Raw genomic sequence first — 21,765 nt, 5'->3', positions numbered from 1 at the left:
TTTTGTGTCTGGAATGTAACTGATAAACAAATAGAACATACAACTACATAGCGGAGATTTCTCTTTATCTGTATAACAACATAATGCATATGTACATTCTGCACTGATGAAAGTAACCACAAAATCTTTTACTAGCACCTACCTATTCAAACAAATAAAAAAATAAAACCAAGAGAGAATCCCCTACAGAATACAAAAGTTAAAGATTTTTTTTCAATTGCTCTTTTGTATAATAGCAATAATAATATAATTACCCCCAGAATTATAGGATCAGTCATGTTTTTCAAGCCCAAAGGGTGGGTCCTTTTAAAGAAAACATATTCTTATAGAGATTCCCATTAACTGTCATTTTTTAACAATTGATATTGTAAGCTTCCTTCATTACTTTAGAGGTTTTTTCCCTTTTACCTCCATTTCCCAGTCTTTGTTCCTTTATGGACATTACATTGGTGATAACCATAATTAATAATCAGGACTAGCTGCTGTTTCATTTTTCATGAAACAAAATCATTCAGCACAAAGAATGTTACACAGGTTTTCAAAAAAGCTCTCTCTCCCTTTCTTTAACAGAAGATGTGTTCATGTTTTTCATTTGCCTTAAAATACAGGCATCTAAAATGCTGAATATCTGATCATTTCCTATATGAACAATGTATTTAAGTCATGTGTTGTACTTCCAAATAATTGCTTTCAGCTTAATTCCTGTTGAGTGTCAGTGACACCCAGCAGTCAGAAATATTTTACAGATGCTATTTCAGTGACATGCAGCTCATATCTCATCTCCATTATCTCGAATGTAAAGTAATGTGGTATTTTGGTTTCAGGAAGATAATCCACCTCTCCTATCTCCTCTCCTATCTCCTGTCTGCAACCCCTGCTAGAAATAAATAAATAATTAATTACAATACACCTAAATCCAATTTGCTATGCTACTAATAGCTATTTCAGTTGACTTTAGCTGGCAAATCCTTTATACCATACTATTCCTTTCCTCTGCCCCTTATAAATGCAGTTTGTTATAATTCTGGATGATTATGACCTACTACTCAGGGTTCAAATTGATGGGAAGAAATGTAGAGTCTTTTTTCTCCCAGCTATCTACCTAGGTGCTGATCTGGCCCGCGTGGTTATATCACGATTATTGATGGATTTCATCCTCATAACACCCCTGTGAGGTTGGGCAGTACTATATTCAGTTTACAGATGGAAAACTGAGGTCCTGGTTAGATTAAGTGAAGGTTGCTCATTCTAAACAAGGTCACACAGTTAGTCTGTGGCTGATCCAGGAATTATATCCACATCTCTTGAATCCCAGTGCAGTACCCTATCCTATTAAGCCATTCATGTGAGCACCATCACCATAAATCCTCATCACTAGAATACTCACACTTAGCAGAGAAAAGTGGAGTATTGTGAGCTAGCGCTCCAGAGAGAGCTCACCCCTCAACTTTCAGTGGTCCAGAATCTTAAGGGCAAGAGAGTGTGAGGAAAGAGAAGGGGAAACTAGTGGACAGACAAAAAGAGAAATGTGGAATTGCACTGAGAAATGAGACAGAGAATATGGCAGTTATTGCAGGGTTGAAGAGGTGAGTTAGCAGTTTGCAAAAAGTGGTGAAATGTGTGCAGAAAGCAGAATAATACAGACTGAGGGCCTAATCTCTCTCTCCTCATCCCCAAGCATGTGAGTAACTCCGTGCCATTAGTAGGAGTTATTTGTACATTATGAAGGAAGAAGAGGTCCCAGGGAATTTAAACTGCTATTAAAAAGCTCAAAGGAAACATTTCCATTTAGATTTTCTTTAAATGTACATCTGACATTGAATACACAGATTAGACATTGCTTTTCGGCATATTATCAGAGTAGAAGGTAGCATATTTATAGAAACAATAATTCAGTGTCTGTGCACTATCAACTAAATTAGGCCTCAGTTCAAGAAAGCATCTCTACACAACACAGCAAGCATGTGCATACATCCTATTGCTTAAAATTAAGCAGCTGAGGGAAGTGCTTTCTTGAGCAGTGATGGACTTAAGTGCATGCTTAGGTGCTTTCTTGAGTTGGAGTCACAAAGAATAATAAATGAACAATTCATGCAACAATTCACTTTTCATTTTCTTTGTCTTGACAATGGATTGTCATCAACACATGCTATTTATGTGAAGATTGGTTTTGGAGTTTTTTTTTTTTTTTAATTAATGGATACTTTTGTTTTTCAGACTTGAGTCTCCAACTAGGTCATTGATAATGGAAGCTCCCAGGGGAGTACAAGTTAGTGCAGCTGCAGGAGATTTAAAGGCCACCTGTAGGAAAGAACTGCACTTGCAGTCCACGGAAGGGGAGGTAAGCTCAGTCTCCAGTGAAATACTATGCAGTTCTGTCCTGCAAAAAGCAAACTATTTCAGTGATCCTGTATGTAAGAACCAGGTGAATGCCGTAAGAAATGTTCTATACCTGCTCGAATTGAAAAGTGGATTTACTCCAGCCTGGCTCATGCATTATTCTTTGTTTTATAGGAAAACATTTGAATGGTTAAATTTGATTCTCACAATTTCTCTTAGGAAAAAGAATGTTTGAGAAAATACAAATGTGAGTATTTGCACTGGAAATGGTATGGCATGGAATGCTGCTTAACATAGCAGCGGAGGACAAGTTTACCCAAATCCATCACCAGAGTCCTGGGACAGAGGCGGGTGAGAGCTGATCATGTCCTTCATGGCTAGGACTTTGCATACATACACAATTACTTTGTGTGAATGTGCAGAGAGAAAGTTAAATTGAAATGTTGCATCCAACCAATGAATCTTAAATTTGAATGGTATCTTGACAAAGCCTGAGAAAAGAAGAGCTGTTACATTTTCTAACTTTCCGCAATTTGGTTTAACTGCTCTCTCTTCTTAAATTGTTATTGCCTTTGTGTGAGAGATTGAAAGCTCCACTTCACTGATATACCACACCATCCATGTGATATTCCGTGATCCAGTTCAGTATCAATAGATTTTGGAGCAGGACTTTCTGCTTGTGAAATCATTTATACCTGTGCAAAGTGGGTGTAAAATATGACCAAAACAGAATGAGAATCAGATCCTTGGTTTTGTTGTAACTCAGTTCATATGTGATAGTGGTGCCTGGAAGATTACTAGAATGAGAAGGGATCTTTTCATCTTCTTACCTAAAAATGAAATAATATTAAGAAATCTTGGACAATAGCATCTAGAGAGCTCAGTTCCCAAATAGGCACCTCAGAGAAGTGACATGATTTTCAAATTGTTCTTGCTGGGAATTGCTATATTCCAAGCACCTTTGATAATCTGGCCATTTCATTTAGGTGCCTAACTGGGAACTGAGCTCTTATGAAAATCTGTCTCCTTGTGATTATATATCACATCTTCCACAAAGAATCCCAAATGCTGCACAAACTATACAAAATGCATATAACAGCCTTGAAATATACCCACATCTGTGGTGATGGTTAGCCACCAACCATTGCACATCATACTGTATTACAATACATACAGGAATGTTTTAGCCAAGGACTCTGGGTCAGAGCTTTATTTTTATGAAAAGTTCCAATGGATCTCTAATTTCCATGCAGCACAATAATAATTTTTCTGGCACTGCACCATTCTCCACTCTTGTGCTATGCACCTTAGTACCTCTTCTTTTCAATTTTTCTTCAAAATCCATTTCTTCCCACAATTCCTTAAGAAATTTCTGTCATGATAGTGCCACCCTTAGAAAATCTCATTTAAAGAGAAGGAACTGATGTGATGTATCTCAAGTGACACAAGGAAGACAGCTGTTTTAGGGCAAAATTAAACCTTTAGGCTCAGCGTTCTGCAAAGGACAGCATGGAGTTGCCCCAGCCAAGTGGAACGCCCATAAAGGTATTGTATGTCAGAGAAACAGCTTCTCCCAGGTTTTCCCCCTTGCTTTGTGGGGTAAGTAAGCCTTGGGGGCATAACATATTTCCCCACATATAGGCTTCTTATGCCTGGCTGTTTCATTTGGCCATGTGTCTGGCTGGAGGGTCTCAGCCCAGTGCCCATCCACTCCCTGCCCACTCTTAGCATGTTCCCATCCAATTTCTTACAGTGGAAAATACAGGTTATGCAGTTCTTTTCTCACTTCAGCAACTGAGGAGGGGGAGAGGGAGAAAGAATGTGTCCTTACTTCCCTGTGCGGTCATATTAGGACTAGTGACAATCTAGGCCTTATTTCTACTAGCCTCCATCCTCCCTCCCCCTCACCTAGTCTAACGTTTCCTTGAGTCATGTTATATTTTCCAACTAGGATCTGCATCTTACTACTCTTACTCTATCTTTCATGGCATTTCTCATATAATAATGTAATACTCAAAGATGATTGGAGTGATTAAACTGTTTTGTTTTTTTTAAACCGTTAGCTCTTTGAGGCAGTGATTGTGGCTTTAATTTCTCTGTCAGTACTAAGCACATCTATGGTGCTTTTACAAATGTTTAATAATAATAATTAATAATTGTGAACCAACAGTTGTGAGGATATCCTCTAGCCCATGGGTTGGTCCAACATTTTGTTATGTACCCTGACTGCTATTTGCCTTCCTGACTATTCTTCTGCAGTCCTGTTCTCTCATCTCCATGAAAGGTATTTTTGGAAATGATGTTCAATTACCTGGTTAACCTAGATACTTTAGTAATGAGCACTTAGGAAAGTTAAATTGATTAGATTCTCTATCCAAAATTCGGATTCACTTAAGTGTTCAAACTTAATTTACAGAAACCCTGCCTTTGGATGTCATGGTATCGTAGCAAGACTGACAAAACTATTCAAAATGATAAAAGAAGACACCATTTTCAGATAAGGGTTGCAGATATTTTACTTCTAACACAAGTCTCTGTTTTGAATGCTAATAAAGTATCTCAACACAAAGCTGAAAGGTTTTTGGCTGAACACCAAATTGGAGCATTTGTTAAATTCTCAAACCAACATGAAAATGATGGAAACCAAAACTTTACTCACATCTGGGATTTCCCAGGTGATTGATTCTACAATGATTTGTTAATTCATTAATAGTTGTCATGAAACAGTACTATTCTGCCCTGCCACACAAACACCTAATAGATAGTTATAGCCAAAAGTATTTTATATGCTTATGATACATTGTTTAATTCTTGTAGTGGTGGTAAAATTTTATGTTGAGCAAAGGAACATCCAGTTTTACTCTGTGGATCTGTCCTGAAATAAACACAGTAATTCTGTACTGGATCAGATCAAAGTCCATTATGTCTGATATCCTCTCTCCAACAATTGGCTAATACCAGATGCTTCAATGGAAGGTTGAAGCACTCGGGGCAAATAATTCCCCTCCCTTCCATTAGGGCATATCCTGATCTTTAACAGAGATTGCTTAAATATTGAAGCATGAAGTTTAATATCACTTCCACAACATTTTTGTTACCATGAATTATGATAACCGTGGCTATTCCTGATCTCCATGCAAATGTCCAGTCCCTTTCTCCACCATGTTACATTTTTGGTCTCGGCAACTTCCTGTGGTATAACAAGTGATGGGAGGAGGTGGCAGGGGGGTTTGATGGTTGTGGAGATAGCAGATACCAGTCCCTCTTCCCTCTCCCTTCCTTCCTCCCAAAAAGTCCAAATGTCCTTATTATGCAAGGTTCTAGGGAATGGATAGCACAAGAGATTGGTAACCGGCTACTGACTGGTTCACTTCTAGGTCACTATTTCCTCTGTCATCCGGGTCAGTGGTGACAGAGTATAGTATCGACTAACTGACAGCAGATATGGAACCTATGAATAAAGATCTGGCAGACCAATACAGTTTCTAAAGCACAGATTTCCACATCAGAACACCTGTATCAAGTTGCTGGAACGCATGTGTGCTTTTTGTCACCTATAAATGATAGCACCAGACAACGCCATTCTGGTCCCCAACAAATTGGCCAAAGACTGACTGAGCATGAAGACTAAATTACCTTTTCATCTCTAGAAATAGTCCTTCCAGAATAAGTCTTGGCTGAACAGTCTAGAAGAGCATGACTGTTAAGGCCCATTTTTATTTTTTCTGTGGACACACAGGGGACTTCAGTGTTCAAGACTAGCAATCCAGCATCATTCATGTGCTCTAAATTCCATAAGAAATGGACAAAGCAAGTAAGTGCAGGAAAATAACATTAGGGAGTTTAAATCACAGAGACTAATACAATGAAAAATTATTCCTAGTAAATAGCTTACAGTCCATTTCCTTGTTAGGTCACTGATGATTAAAGAGTTTATCATTATTGTTCTATTAGTATATCACATTCTTAAGTGAAAGCACACATTTTAAAAATAATCTTTGCCCTTCTATAATAAACCTTTGTCAATCAACCTTTGTCAATCAGTCTTTGTGCACAGTTGTTGCACTATTTGAAACTAGAGGATTTGTACTAGAAAATAGTTCTTTTGCTTTGTTCACATGCTGCCCAACCAATTTGAATTTTATAATGTTTGTAGACTTTTACTTATTCTGTAAATCACATGAGATAAATGTATTGAATTTATATTTTCTTTCTGTAGAAAATATTACAAGGAAGGAATTGCATAGCACTTAGAAAAAAAATTGTTATAACCATATTAGCAGAACATTATGAATCCACATTTCCATGGATTAAGCAGTGAAAGATATAATTCCCTTTTATTCAAGAAGAACTTTAAAGTTTTGGGGGTTCTGGGGGGGAAGAACATAACTATGTTTACCAAATACTTTTCCTCCAGTCCTATGTCTTGTGCAGTATAATCCTTAGCCTCCCACATCAGAAACTGAAAGTCTTTGCAAGAAATCTGGCTTCTGCTGTTTGATGCATTTTCTTTTTATTTACTTCAGTATTATAATAATCCTTTAATCCGCATTATAAATAATAATGTATGATCCCAGATTGAATACTAGAGGCTGTAATTTAGTCTCAGGTTCTGCTGCCCTTTATAAAGCACTTGAGCGTCACCCTTGTGATTTAAGGCATCAGCAAAATCCTTTGATTCAATTACAGCTTGGCATTTAATTGTGAACTATGTATTACTCTATAAATAAACCATAACCAATGGTTTAAAGCATTCATTTACACATAAAATGGAATCAGAAACTCTGGGTATTAAAAGATCCTATCAGCTCATATAGGAGGAAAAAAGAACATTTCATCATTGCAGATGCATCCCCCTGGCTGCTAGTTGACTATTACTTCAACATATAAACACAGAAGAAAAGTTCAAAGATGTTCAGATCACTTTTGAATCATGCTATTTGCATCCTGTAGCTACTGGCTTTTGGTACACCTGCAAATACACAAAAGTCTGTTGAGTTGAACCCAGAATACGCCAGCATATGACAGTAACAAGGTTAAATGATTATTTGATGGTGGCAACTCAGTGGTCCAAAATATGATTTACCTCACCCAGCTCTCAGGAAACCTAATTCTGATTCAGCTGCTATCTATTTTCCCAAATGGCTCCCAAGTAACATGCTCTGAACTGCAGCAGCATCACATTGGCTAACAAAGGCCAAATAAAATAAAGAAAAAGAGATTCTGGGTATGTCTACACAGCTGCTGGGAGCAAGTCTTTCAGCCTGAGTCGACAAAGCTGCGTTAGCAGGGTTCACGCTAGTGCATTAAAAATAGCAAAGTGGACGCTCCAGCTTGGGCTGGAACTTGGGCTCTGAAGCCTGAGGGGGAGGGGCAGGTTTCAGATCCCAAGCTTAAATTTAGCCCAAGGCAGCACATCAAAGCAATGTCTATGCAGCTATTTTTAGCTCACTAGCCGAAGCCCTGATGGTGCTACTCTGTTGACCCAGGTTACAAAACTCGCTCCCAGCAGCTGTGTCGACATTCCCTCTGAGACTACTCATTTATGCAAACATATTCATCTTTATTGTCAGCTTGTCCCCCACCCCATCCCCTTTGTTTGTTTATCCACCTGTTGTGGCTGGTTATTACAATCCTGGATTGCAGGATCTCTAGAACAGAGAACTGTTTTTCTTTTGCTTATTTATACATTGCCTAGCATAATGGAGCCTGATACCTGTCCTGGGCCTCTAACCATTACCATAATAATAACTAATAATTACATTAAAATTTTTGCTGAATATTAGGATATATTTTCTAAATATTTCACTGTTAGACTGTTGACTTTTATCCGAAAGGAAGAGTGGAAACCTCGTTATTTGTGTCTTCTCAAACCGTACAAAACACTTGATGGTACACTTTTTCTCCTGATTTCTCTATGGCTTTTTGTCTTTGATGTCTTTTGGCTTCTGTGACTTACTCATTAAAATAAATGGTATTTTTCAATACAAATTTTGTAATTATTAAGTCAAATTCCAATTTTAGTTACATTTGTGAAAATGCCTTTGAGGTCAGTGGAGTCACTCCAGATTTACAGCTGTGTAACTGTGATCAAAATTCAGTTCTGGGTCATATAAGTATTTATATGGCTCTATATTTTCTGGTCCAGTAGGTTTGGAAAGTAGTGAGAGTCAGCTGATCTGTTGATAGTGAGGATTGTGACTACAGCTGGTCAGAAAAATTCCATTGAAACATTTTTTTGCTTGGAATTTCCTAATTCATCAAAATCAAAACATTTTGTGAAGAGTGATGGAGTTCCAACAGAACTCAGCCTTCTAGGCAGGTTTCTGCCAGCACCTTCCAGGCTCCTAAAACCTTCACTGCCACCTGGCAGACTGATGGGGAGACACAAGCCTGTAAGTCCCAGTTCCAAGGTTCCTGGCTCCTCAGCATACAGGACTGCCAGGGTTCCTGCCTGGGAATAGTCCACCTGATGGATTGCTTGGAGTAGGAAACCCAATGGCTTTCAGGGTCCATGGTTCTAGGGCAAGCCAACAGGAAGTCTACCCTAGAGCTCTCTGGCTCCATTTCCTCTTGCAGAGACTTTTGAAATTTCTGGATTTTGTTCTGCATTGGAACAAATCCAACCTTTGATATGTCTAAGTCCTTGAAATGGAATGACTTTTCTTGCCTGGCTTAGGTGCTGCCTGAGTAGGAATGGCTGTTTGAAGGCAACTATAATTTCTGAGGTGAAATAACTCCTGAAGTGAATTCATTAAAAATTAGTGATAAACAGAATTAGGGGAACAAGGAAGCAGTAGTCAGCTATTCTATTGGATCATCCAACAAAATAATGCTTAACAATTGTATCCTGCTTTTCATCTTCACAGCACTTTGTAAACTCTAACTAATTACTCGTCACCTCTGTGAGGTAGGAAAGTAATTAGTAGAGCTGTGGAGATACTTTTCAATGAAACATTTTCTTTATCAAAAAATGCCAGTTGGTGGAAACCAAAACAAAACCAAATTTCAAAATCATCAAAATGTCCCATTCTGACATTTTCAAAATGAAACGTTCTGATTTTGCTTCAAAGCAACTTTTAATTTAAAATTTAAGTTAATGTATATTTAAAAAATAGTTAAATCAAAATGTTTCAAAATTATCCAAAGAAAACGGACTGACCTAAGCTGAATTTTTTTTCACTTACCTGTTCATGACATTTTTTGACATTTTGACTTTCCATCCTAATTCAGTACAAGATTTTTTTTCAAAAATCTTGAAAAGTCTTGTTGTATAGGAAAAACATTTCCTGCCAAACTCTAGTAGCTAGTACTATTAAATAGAAGGAAACTGACAAAGATAGGCTGTTAATTGCCTAAATTCCTGCAGTAAATCAGAAGAAGCACTGTTGAAATTGTGCAGATTTCCTAATTCTCTGTTCTGTGCTTGATATGCTTAATCTAAGAACCTTGGTGATAAAGCTTGAAATATTCATAACGCTGGGATTTAACTAGTGTCTTAGGGAACCAGCTAGCTCTCAGATATGCCAGTCAAGGATATTTTCAAAACATCAAAAACTTCCATAATTTGTATCCAATTTAATATTTTAACATATAAATCCATTTTAGGATGCATTTCCAGTTCTTGGAATACTGATATGTAGGACCCTGTGGATTTTCCTTCAAATAATAAAGAGTGAAGTCATCCATATTCCTCATTAATAGCTGTGGCCAAATAATTCACAGTGGATAATTTCTTGTACAAATTTAGCTCTTTCACAAGCTGATTACAATTTTTTTGAATAGACTCATTGTTTGAATTTATATGATGAATATATCACTCATTGGACTGAGCGTGCATATTCAAATTTTGAGTGTTTCTTAGCTGCAATTCGGCAGATAAATCACATGGTATTGATTCTGTCCCCTCATTGGATGCATATGCTAATGCTTCCAGTACATATACTTGAATGTGCAAATTTAAAATTCAGTTTCTATAAACACTTGAGCCTGTGACTCTGTAATTAGCTTTCCACAAACATCTATGATTGTAAAATTTGATCATGCAAATGTTCACAGAAAACAAACTTAAAACAAATGAGATCATGCCTGAATTCATTAAAAATGTGAACAAATATAATGGAATGCTTTTGTTTCACCATTGTATACTGAACTGGTTCTTTAACCATATAACTTTACAAAATAAATGATATCAGAAGGGAAGAATTTTGAAATATCTCCAAACTCATATAGATATAAATAGATACTTTGAAAATCTATAGTGAAGCATAAATTCTTACCTTTTTAAATAGGTATTAATAATTTAAGATTATTTAACAAACAAACTGTGTCTGTTTCACCAGTTATAGGGTATAATAATATCTAAATTGTTCATAGTGCTTTTTTGTCTTGAAAGCATTTTACAAATGCACCTAATATATTAATGCATTAGGCCCCAGTCCTCAGCTTTGTTTCAATATTTAACCATCCTTAAAAGCCATTCATTGCCTCATGCTTGTTATGTCTTTGATTCTGCAAACAGATGCCCTATTGTGCACTGATATGTTGGCATAGAGTCTCATTCATTTTAATTTATCACTGCATGGGCACAGAGGTCTAGGCTTGTACTTCAGAATGGAAGTCAGACATAGCAATAAATGGTTGAAAATTCACCATGGAGGATTTAACCACAGAACCTTTTTACTCCAAGTATACTGATGCCAAGAATATTATTGTATAGTAAAGTATTATATATTTATTGTAGTAAAAGTAAGACAGTTCTACTATATTCACTTGTAAGACAAATAATACAAATCAGTGTAAATCTCTGAGATCAGAATTACACTTTAACTACTAGAGCAACCCAATGTGAAATTTAATTTGTACCGTTGCCCTCAGGTCAGGATAGCATGAAATAATCTTAATCTGTTACTTTCACATCAGACACAAAGACTTAAAAACACACAAGAAATCACAATAGAAAATTAAAATGCTTTGATTTTGCCTCATGAATCCTTGAAAGTATTTTGTTTCCTTTTTCTCTGAATTTCTAGTTATATCAAATGGAAATTGAATTAAGTGAATAAGTGTTGAAGTAAATGACCAAAACTAAAAAATGACTAAAAGTTGTTAAAGGAATGGGCTGTGTGGGAATAGAATGTTAAAGGGCCACTGTTCAGGCTCTAAAATTGCACATTCTAATATATGCACATGTGAAAATTGCATGGTTGGGAACCTAGTAACCCAGTTTGTGCAAACTACTATCTGTGCATGAAAAACAATAGCACATATAAATTAATGCATAGACGAGACCAAGCCTGGGCCAAATCCTCAGCTAGTGTAAATCAGCATGGCTCCATTGTACTCAGTAAAGCTTGGAAGAACCAAAGAGCTAATTTAGAAGAAGCAGATTAGGCTCCTAGGTGAATTGAGTGATACCTTCAAGATACTCTCAATAGTTTTGGCTCCAGTTGCTTATTGAAAGAGAGTTGTCTTCATATCCTTTTAATAATTGTTTATTAAAGTTAATCAACAAACAAAAACCAAATCAAAACTTATCACTAAGGCTAAACTACTCTAAGTTCTACTAAACTAACCTAGGATTCAACAATTAAATTGTCAAACTGAGGTCAAAATAAAATCAAATAGAAAAGTTAGCAGCAATATTGGAATTAAGTAATCAATTTGGTCAAAAAATTAGCAGGTGATCTGTCCTTATAAGCAGATGGCAGATGGTCTTATAATAAATAGCAGATGATCGATCTTATAAGTCCAAAAACATGAGTCTAAGGAGGCAGCTCACTGTCTGTTTAGTAACAGACCCCACTTAGAGAACTTTTGCATATCAAAATCATCTTTGCTAGTTGAACATTTTAATACTAAAACCAAATTATTGTTTACCACTTAAGTCACATCCTCAGAGCCACTTAGAGCTTCTGCCTTAGATTTCACTATTATGTATAGTGGCTAATTTGTTTCATGTCCCCTGCGTCCATCAGACAATTACAGACTTTAACAAAACACTAGGATAAGCAAAATTTAGCAGCTTTCACTGAATAGATTATAGCTGATATCTTAGTTTCTCTGGATACTTTCACAAAAGTAGGAACACACATTCAGTGATTTAACAAAGCCCAGTTTAGGGCAATTTAGGTTTGGGGAGTTATTCATTAGTACCTCCCCATGGGAACTGTACAGGGGAATCCTCAGCCAGGGAACTACAGGCTGTTTAGAAATTGAACAATCTGCCCCAGAGTATTGATTATGCTCCCTTGACCTTGTTGGGATTACATGTCTGGTCCTCAGGCTGGAAATCACAGATCTTGGTAGTCAGTCACAAACTCACATGCTGATGGATTGCATGGTAAATCTTACTGTTTATAATCACAAAAGCCATGGTGGGCTATGTGGTATCTTCAAGACATCCTTTGCACCTTCCTGACGCTGGGCTGCCCCAGGGGCTGAGTGGCCTTAGATATAATTTATACATCTATCGAGGCCTGTCTAAATTACAGCAGTTTCCTTGGGTTCCCTTATGTAACACAGTGTTTCTCGGTATCACCACAGTATTATGTGCTTCAGCCCTACTCCTGACACACCCTTCTCAGCTATCCATCGCAGCCCCAATCCTAGCAAACTGCCTGCCACTGCCCATACACTAGGACTTGCAAGGGTGTCCTTGGAAGGGAGCTTTACAGCTGCTTTCTAGCCTTCCTGTCTTGAAAGAATACTACACAGCATCAAAGGGTCAGAGCTGCAAAGAGGATTTGACTATATCCTTTTAGTTCTCTCTGAGTCCTTCATTCAACAGAAGTCTGAATATTGACATCAACAGCAATTTTGCCTAATAGATGGGAAATTTGGCTCAGAACATTTTTGAAATCCTTTGTTTTGATTTTTATTTAATCTGTTACAGTATTTTGTTTTCATGTATCAGCTTTTTCATATTTTTTTCTCTGTCTAGTCAAATGTGTTGTATGCTTCCACTAGAACTTGTCCTTTCTTGTGTGTGTGTCATATCATGCCTGGGTCCGGCTTATTCATAGTTTGTGAACTACAGTAACAAAAAACTTACTTGTGGTACAGAATTTTCAAAAGGAAAGCATTTAATTTACATCCAGAGCGAATGTAAGAGAGCACTTTGTCATGGTATTGCTACTGAACATGAAAAATTCAAAGAATTTCACAATCTTGTTGCCCAAATCCTACGAGACTCAACATCATTTTACCGTAAACACATCCCTGCTAGTAGCTCTAGGGCCTTTAAAATTTCTTATAGCTAGATAATGCTCTTTTATGAATTCCCATTCAGGTTTGGGTCTTTTTGTCAAAAGGTTCTCTTTGCTTTGAACTTAAGATCATTACATCACAAGGCTCTCTTGTCAAATAAATAACGTAGTATTACACTTCCTTCTGTTACCACTCCATTTGCATGATGTCATGTTGCATGGCCAAATGCATGCCTCAAAGCAGTTCACCACAGGAAGAAAACAAGATTACTGCTTTTTATATTGTAGCAAAACCAAAATCCAGTTTTCACAGCATAACAATGTACAACCTGAAGCAGAAATTAAAGTTAAGCAACATTCCAAATCATCAGGAAAAAAAAATTGCAGCAGGTTCTCTTCTGACTTACACCAGAGTAATTCCATTGAAGTTCTCATCTTACAGAAGTACAATGCACCTACGTTGAGGTTCTGCACAACTCTAGTTACACTGATAAAAAGCCACCGTTATCGATTCATAGATTATGAAACCAGAAATCTAGATTATAAAGCCATGGAAGTTCCCTAATTAATTCCTGTTTGAACTAGAGTATATCTTTTAGAAAAACATCCAATCTTGATTTTAAAATGTACAGAGATTTTCAGGGTGCAGAACCCTGGCTAAATTGCTCTACCCTCACTGTTAAACATTTATGCCTTATTTCTAGTCTGAAATTTGTCTAGCTTCAACTTCAATCATTGGATTTTGTTATACCTTTGCCTGCTAGCTTGAAATATCCCTGTATTGTAGGTACTTATAGACTGAAATCAAGTCACTTCTTAACTGTCTCTATGATAGATTTATTAGTTTGAGCTTTTATAAGGCATGTTTTCCAATCCTTTAATGATTTTCATGGCTGTTCTTTGAACACTCCAATTTATCAAAGTCCTCCTTGAATTATGGACAGCAGAAAGAGACGCAGTCACACCAGGGCCAAATACAGAGGCAATACCATCTCTTGCAGCAGGGTTGCTATTTATTGAGCACCCCTTGTGGCCAGAGGTGTCTACTCAGAACCCTCACTCTGTTCCTCTTATTGAGGGCCACTTAGGAACTCCCGGCAGTTTTACTTGGGACTACCACCACCTACTGTGTGGGACTGGATTAATAGCTGAAAGCAGTTCAAAGTGGTCCTCAATGTCCCCAAAATAAAGTCCACTGCAGCAACACAATAGTTCAAACTGACCTCAGGTTCTTCTGCTGCACACACAGCTCTTATTCTCTCCCAGACTGTTCTTTATGGACCTCATTAATCCTGTCCTCCCTAGTAGGAACTCAGCCTTCTGGCTCTGACTTCCTTCTCCCTGTCACTGCCTCCTCTGTTCTAAGGGGAAAGGCAGTATATATACTGGTGACGTCCCTCACCCCAGCTTGTTTGTGAGAAAGGGGAGCCTTACCCCATCCTACTGTACAGGCTCTTGAGCCAGGGCACTTAAAGGAACAATGTCATGGTTTTTCATGTCCATCTACTTATTCCCTGGGACTGTTCCTTGTCTGCCTGCTACAAAGTCATTTCCAAGTTTATTCCAACATCCTTGGAACCAGGTCTTCTGGTCCCCTCTAGTCTTAAAGGGCCAATTTATTCTGTTACACCTCTCTATGCCTATTCAATATTTCCCCGTTTATACAGCCAAGGATCGTATTAGTTCTTTTGGCCATAGCATTGCACTAAGATCTCCTGTTCAGTTAATTATCCATTGTGATCCCCCCACACACACACACACAGCAAGTCTTTCTTAGAGTCACTGCTTTTCAGGATAGAGTCCCCTGAACTGTGAGTGTGGCCTTCTGTGTTCCTAGATGTATGACTTTACATTTGGCTATATTGAAATACATATTGTTTGTTTGCTTCCAGCTTACCCAGTGATCTAGATTGGTCTGTCATTGTCATTATTTATTAATCCCGCCCATTCCTTGTGTCATCTACAAACTTTTATCAATAATGATTTTATGTTTTTCTCCAGGTCATTGATAAAAATGTTAAATAGCATAGGGCCAAAAACCAGACCTTGTGAGACCCCAGTATAAACACACTCAATGATGAGTCCCCATTTACATTTACATTTTATACCTATCAGGTGTCCAGCTTTTAATCCATTAAATGTATGCTATGTTGATTTTGTCTTGTTCTAGTTTCTCGATCAAAGTATTGTGCGTTACCAAGTCAAATGCTGTACAGAAGACTAAGTATAGTTCATCAACACTGTTACCTTTATCAAGCAAACTCGTAATCTCACCCAAAAAAGATATCAAATTAGTTTGGCAAAATCTATTTTCTACAAACCCATGTTGATTGGCATTCATCATATTACCCTCCTTTAATTCTTTATTAATCAAGTCCCCTGTCCAGCATTTCATTATTTTTCCTGGGAGTGATGTCACTCTGACAAGCCTATAACTACCCAGGTCAACATGTTGAACCTTAAATAGTGGCACATTAGCTTTCTTCCCACCTGGAACTTTCCCAGTGTTCCAAGACTTCTGAAAATCACCATTAACAGATCAGGACTTCCTCATCCAGCTCTTTGAAAACTCTTGCTGATTTTAAAATATCTAACTTTAGTAGCTGAGTTACTGGGTTAATTCTGAGTTTCTGAGTTGCAACAGAAAGTATTTCATGATCATATGATATGAATACATCATCTTGCTTTTTCCCATATAGAGAACAGAAATATGTATTGAATATCATTTCTGCATTATTATTAATGTTTCTACAATTTGCATCCTTCTTATTGATTGCTGGTCATAGATTTCTCCTTGTGTCCTTTTGCTTCCCTTATTACTATTCTACATTTTTTCCATTTGTTATATGTATCTGTAGATATGTTATTGTTATTAATTATTATTATTTATTTATAATTGCTTTCACTTCCCCTCCAAGCCGGGTTGGTTTTTTGTTTTGTTTTTTTACAAGTGCAGCCTTCTTTTTAAACTGTGGCATTTTGCACATCTAGCAAAATGTTCTTAAACAGTTCCCAATTTTCTTTTATTTTTTGTTTAATTTTCATCTCCCAGATGATTGGTCTTATAATTGTTTTCAGCTTTTTTGAGGCTGGCCCTTTTAATAGTATATATATATGGGACTGGTTTGATGTTTACATGTTGTGTGCAAACGCAATAATCAAGTTGGGATCATTTGGACAGAATTTTTAGTTCTGTGATCCCTTTATCAGTCAGGATGAAGTCTAATATAGAATTCCCAATGTGGGATGCAACACTTTTTGAGTTAAGAAATTGTCATTTATGGGTTTTAGAAAATCCAAGGATGTTGTAGTATTGGCAGTATTTGACCTCCAGCGTATGACACTCAGCTTGAAGTCCCTTGTAATGATGCAATGTCTTCACCACACCTTACAGATAGGGACTTGAGCTTGTCATCATTTTCCCTGGTGTGATTTGATGAGTTGTTGCAGGTACCAACTATGTTTCATTGTATGCTTTATCTGTTGGAACATTGATCCATAAGCATTCAAAATAATTTGCTTCTTGAGTTGTCAGTGAGTTAGAAATAGATGGTTCCATTTCTGACATAGAGTGCCACTCCCCCTCTCGGTTTGCCCACTTGATCCTTCCTAAAGAGGTTATAACCATTGATTTTAACATTCCAGTCATGCTAATCTTCCCACCAGGTTTCAGTAATATCAAGTAGGTAAAATTTATGCTCATAAATGGTCAATTCCAATTCCTCTTGTTTATACTCAGGCTCCTAGCATTAGTGTATACGCAATTAAATAATTTCTCTTCATGTCCTTTGATGTTTTGATCAGTTTGTTTGTGAATATCATGATTTTGTGCAAAGCGAGTGCTCATGCATTTCCTCTCTTCACCCTTCCTTTTTGTTATTAGTCCCTGATGAGATTGGTTCCACTTCTACTGAGAAGGAGGTCAAGGAGGTCTTCCAAATTATCCAGTCCTTTATTCCCAGAGAAAATGGACCAATGTTTCACAAAACCAAAATCCTCCACCTTATACCACTTACCTCGCCAGTGGTTCACTTCCAGATTCTTGTGCTTTGTCTTCCTTCTCTAGTGGAACAGGAAGGATCATCAAAGAGATCACTTAAACATTCTATTTCTTCAGCACCCTTTCAAGTTCCCTGAAATCAGTAATGATTTATGAGATATCCCGTGAAACAATGTCATTTAGTATCAATATGCACAGCCATCTGTGAATCCTTACCCACCAGCCTCATAAGCCTGCCCAATTTGAGAGCCACATCTTGTATCTTGGCTCTAGGAAGACATCACACCATCCTGTTGTCTATCTGCCTCTTGCAGAATGTTCTTTCCATTCTTTTTAGTATGGAATCTCCAACAAGGGTCATCTGTCATCTTGGGCAGTTGGAGATCTCTTTGTGGGCACATTTTATTGTCTAGTGGGTTGCGATATGTCCCATACAGCTCTCTATTCCATTCCTTCACCTGGATCTCTGGAGATATTTTCTGCAGTTTACAAACTGAGAATATAACAATTCTAGCTGTGTAGAATTCCTCTTGGTCTTCTCTTTGGTAAATCACAGCCTGCTCATCCCAACAGCTCCAGAACCTTGGTAGAAGGGGGGAGGAGGGGCACGAGGTTCTATGCCTCCACCCCGATGCGTCTCTTCCACTTAGGCCACGCCCCCTGGCCAGGCCATAAGCCAGAGCTGGGCAGTAGTAAGAGCTGCCCAGGGAGCCTGCGCCACTGAGGGGAGCCCTGGACCTTACACCTGCTCTACATGGCATGCTCCAGGGGACAGGGACATGGTCCAGGGGCTGCTCTTGGGCACCCCGGCCCTCCGCCCAGGACAGGTGGAGGGTCTGGGGCTCCCCACAGCAGCCTGGACTTGCTTGGTGGCTCTTAACATGGCCCAGTACTGGCTTCTGGCCTGTCCATGGGGCAGGGCCTCACGGAGGAGAAGAGAAGGAGCAGCGGCAGGGCAACTCAAAGGGAAGAGGTGGGTGCCATTGGCAGGGGCTGCTGGGCTGTGCTTCTTGACAGGGGAGCTGATCATCTTATCAACTCTCCTGCCTCAAAACACAGTCCCTGCCAGCGCCGCTCCACACCTTCCCAAGGATTGCTGTTTGGGGGGAAGCGGAAGCAACGTGGCCCCTGCCTCTCAAATTACCTCCATATTAAAAAGTAGGCAGTTATGGCCCCCCCTTTGTTCCGATGTCCCAGCTTATCCTCATCTATTTCCATTAGGGGCTTAATGGTGCTTTCCTGTAGCTTCTCTACCATTTACAGTTGGTGTTGAATATTAAAGAATGTTTCTCTACTGAACTGAGCAGCATATACTATGCCATTATGCATTCTATATATTTGCTGACTATAATGTAGTAGATTATCTATTAAAGCACTAGGCAGTATTTCAGGATCCCCACCACGTGACAAGTCTCAGTGTTATCTCCAGGGTTTGTATCTGCACTGAAACACCTTCTGCTGTTTAGCGTTTCCCATGTTGCACCTAGGGCAGTGGCTGATCCTGCTTTAGCTTTGGTGGGCTACCTAGTCTGTAGCTATCTCCCTCAGTTCATCCCTTCTTAATTTAAAACAAACAAACAAACAAACCCTAACAGCTCACTTTTTTCAGATGTTTTTTCTCTATCAGTCTGTCCCTCTAAACAACTTACCTCTTTATCACTTTATTCATCTCTTTTGATGATGATTCATTATACTGTAGTTATTTATTCAACACCATGAGCAATTTGGTGGATGGCTGAAGTTTTTTATAAACATTATAAACTATAAAATAAATGATGATCACATTAGCCTTTTCAAACTGGCCAGCCTCATTAAATTAGTGTTATTTCTGATGGGAGAAGGTGAAAAAGACATTTTTGACTAGATACAATGTTCAGAAAACAAATGGATGTAGTCTGATTGTGCTCTTAACAAGACTTTAACCTTAAATAACCTTAAACCTTTTTTATCCAATTTCAAATCTAGTAAGCACATTATCTAGTGTATTAGCGCTCACATGGTTATGTAATTATTCTGTATATGTAGTTATTGTTAAGACTATACAGCATATTTCACCACACATTTCCTGCTACTTAAAGTAATACATGGGGGTACGATTTACTTCACATTTATTGAAATACAAATTGTTCGAGGTAGGGAGATGCTACTGCATGGAATGAATGAATTTCTACCATAAAAAATACAGGAGAAAATTCAGCCTGTTCAGGAAAGAGTCTCAGAATGTTATTGTATGGCATTTACTTATGGTTGAATAAATGTCTTCGGTAAAGAATTAAAATGTATTTGCATAAACTGTATTTATGTGTACTAATAGGTGTTCAAAAGCACATGACAGCAACACCAGTAGAAATGTATGTTGTTTAGATATTCATATTAAACTCTTGGGTGCACATTAGAATAAACTTTAAAATATTTTATATATAGGATGGAAAAAGAAATTAAATTCAATTGTTTGTTTCTTTTTTTTTTTCTCTCTGTAGATATTTTTAAATGCAGATGTTATCCGACTGGGAAATCTACCAATGGGTTCCTTTTCATCTTCCCCATCTAGCTCCTCAACTCCTCGACAGACTATCTATGAGCTCTGCGTCTGTCCCAATGGTAAACTATACCTTTCCCCGGCAGGAGCAGGCTCCACCTGTCAATCCAGTAGCAACATCTGTTTGTGGAGCTGAAATGACTCCAGTTTCTCCTCACACCAGAATAGCCTTTTGTTACTGTCCCTCTGCTTCACAGTTCTGCTCGGTTTCCCTTGTGACAAGTTTGAAGCTTCAAATGGCCTGCACAGCAACTTCTTCCAGTGTAAGCAGGAATACAACGCTGCCTTCTCTTGTGGCTCATGTTACTACTCAACATAGAGATGGGAGTGAGATATTCAAAAAATAAATGTAATCTTCATCAGGAAACCTGGATCATAATATCATCTTTTGTCCAAAAGGGAGAATAACACAGGTGCCTTTGCTACATGAAGTGAAGCACATAGTTTTAGTTTTATGCAGGACCTGGATATGAACTGCACACATATATACAGTACTTATAGAAATTTACCCAGAATCCAATTGTGAGATGACTAGGTAACCCTTATATGATAATTAACTTTACTGTCTGAAAGCACAATTTTCCATTCATCTTTTTGGATGTAAACTTTTATCCCTGAATTTTAAAATTTTGAAGCATTGTGTGATGCTTGCTTTACTAAACAATTAAATTAAGTACATGGTTTTTAACAAAAAACAAAAACAAAAAAAAAGAGAGACAGAATCCGTCCCTGAGTTTCATTTCTTTAAAACAAATGTGTTGTTACTCCTTGTCTACTAAGTCTGGGGTTTTGTATGTTAGGTAAATTTTGGAAGCATTCAGCAATATTAAATTTACACAGTTCAAAAGACATCTGCTCTTGTTTGTCAGATCTGAATAGCCTTACATATTAATTAGTGAGTTATTGCACATGAAGTCATTCCTTTAAATAAAACATAGAGTTTCTGGAAAAGAAGAACAGGATAAAGAGGGAAATATTGATGTTATGAAAATGTCTGATCAAATAGACATTTTTCAGAAAGAATTTATGATTGGCAAAAAAAAAAAAAGAAAAGAAAGAAGATCTTCAGAGGTACATCTTGTCCATTTTAAAGCTATGTTTATCCATTGCCATTTGAATATAGTATAAACACATAAATACTAATGTGACACATAACTCCAAGAAGCAATTCATTAACAACTGGAATGACACCCTCAGATTTATTATCCTTTTCTTTTACCATCTGCTATTAAGGTTTTTAAAGTAATAGTATTAAAAATCCATGAGCAAATATGAATTGACATAGAATATTAACAAGTACATTGACATTGTGTTGACTCCACCAGGTCTGAGTTTAGATAATGTTATCATATTTCCACTCAGCTCTCAATATTAACTCTTTTTTTTTTTTTTTTTTTTTGACTGGCTTGACACGAGACCTTAGTCCTCTTCCATTTTTCATTCCTTGTTTGTTTTTTGGTAATTGTGCTCCTGCAAAAGACACTTTGGTATGTTGTTGATAAATTTGTCACACTGCTGCTTAACAAGAGTATCTTGAAACTTGCAGAATCCAGGAATGTAAAACAGATAAAAAATGTTTCCTATTGTGGGAAGATGACTTGATAACAATAAGGTAAGTGTGCTTTTAAATATTATCTTTTCAGTTATCCCACCCAGCTCATAATTTTAGTTGTGTCTGA

The 21,765-nt window shown here is 37.6% G+C and overlaps 1 protein-coding gene across 6 annotated transcripts in view; it reads left to right on the top strand.

Annotated features, from left to right (window-relative positions):
* The window catches only part of SGCZ (sarcoglycan zeta), a 764,963-nt gene extending 744,187 nt beyond the window's left edge, over positions 1-20,776 (top strand). For all 6 annotated transcript variants that reach the window (XM_067530568.1, XM_067530570.1, XM_067530571.1 and 3 more), the window contains 2 exons: positions 2,218-2,341; positions 20,028-20,776. In XM_067530568.1, coding sequence (XP_067386669.1) covers positions 2,218-2,341; positions 20,028-20,222 — 319 coding nt within the window. In that variant the 3' untranslated portion in view covers positions 20,223-20,776. The remainder of the gene's footprint in view (positions 1-2,217; positions 2,342-20,027) is intronic.
* Positions 20,777-21,765: the final 989 nt, after the last annotated feature.

This window comes from Emydura macquarii, unplaced genomic scaffold (genome assembly GCF_026122565.2).
Source record: "Emydura macquarii macquarii isolate MOO-44397 ecotype Brisbane River unplaced genomic scaffold, CSIRO-AGI_Emac_v2 contig_3108, whole genome shotgun sequence".
Classification (NCBI taxonomy): Eukaryota; Metazoa; Chordata; order Testudines; family Chelidae; genus Emydura; species Emydura macquarii.
This window is presented reverse-complemented; position numbering and strand designations above follow the sequence as displayed.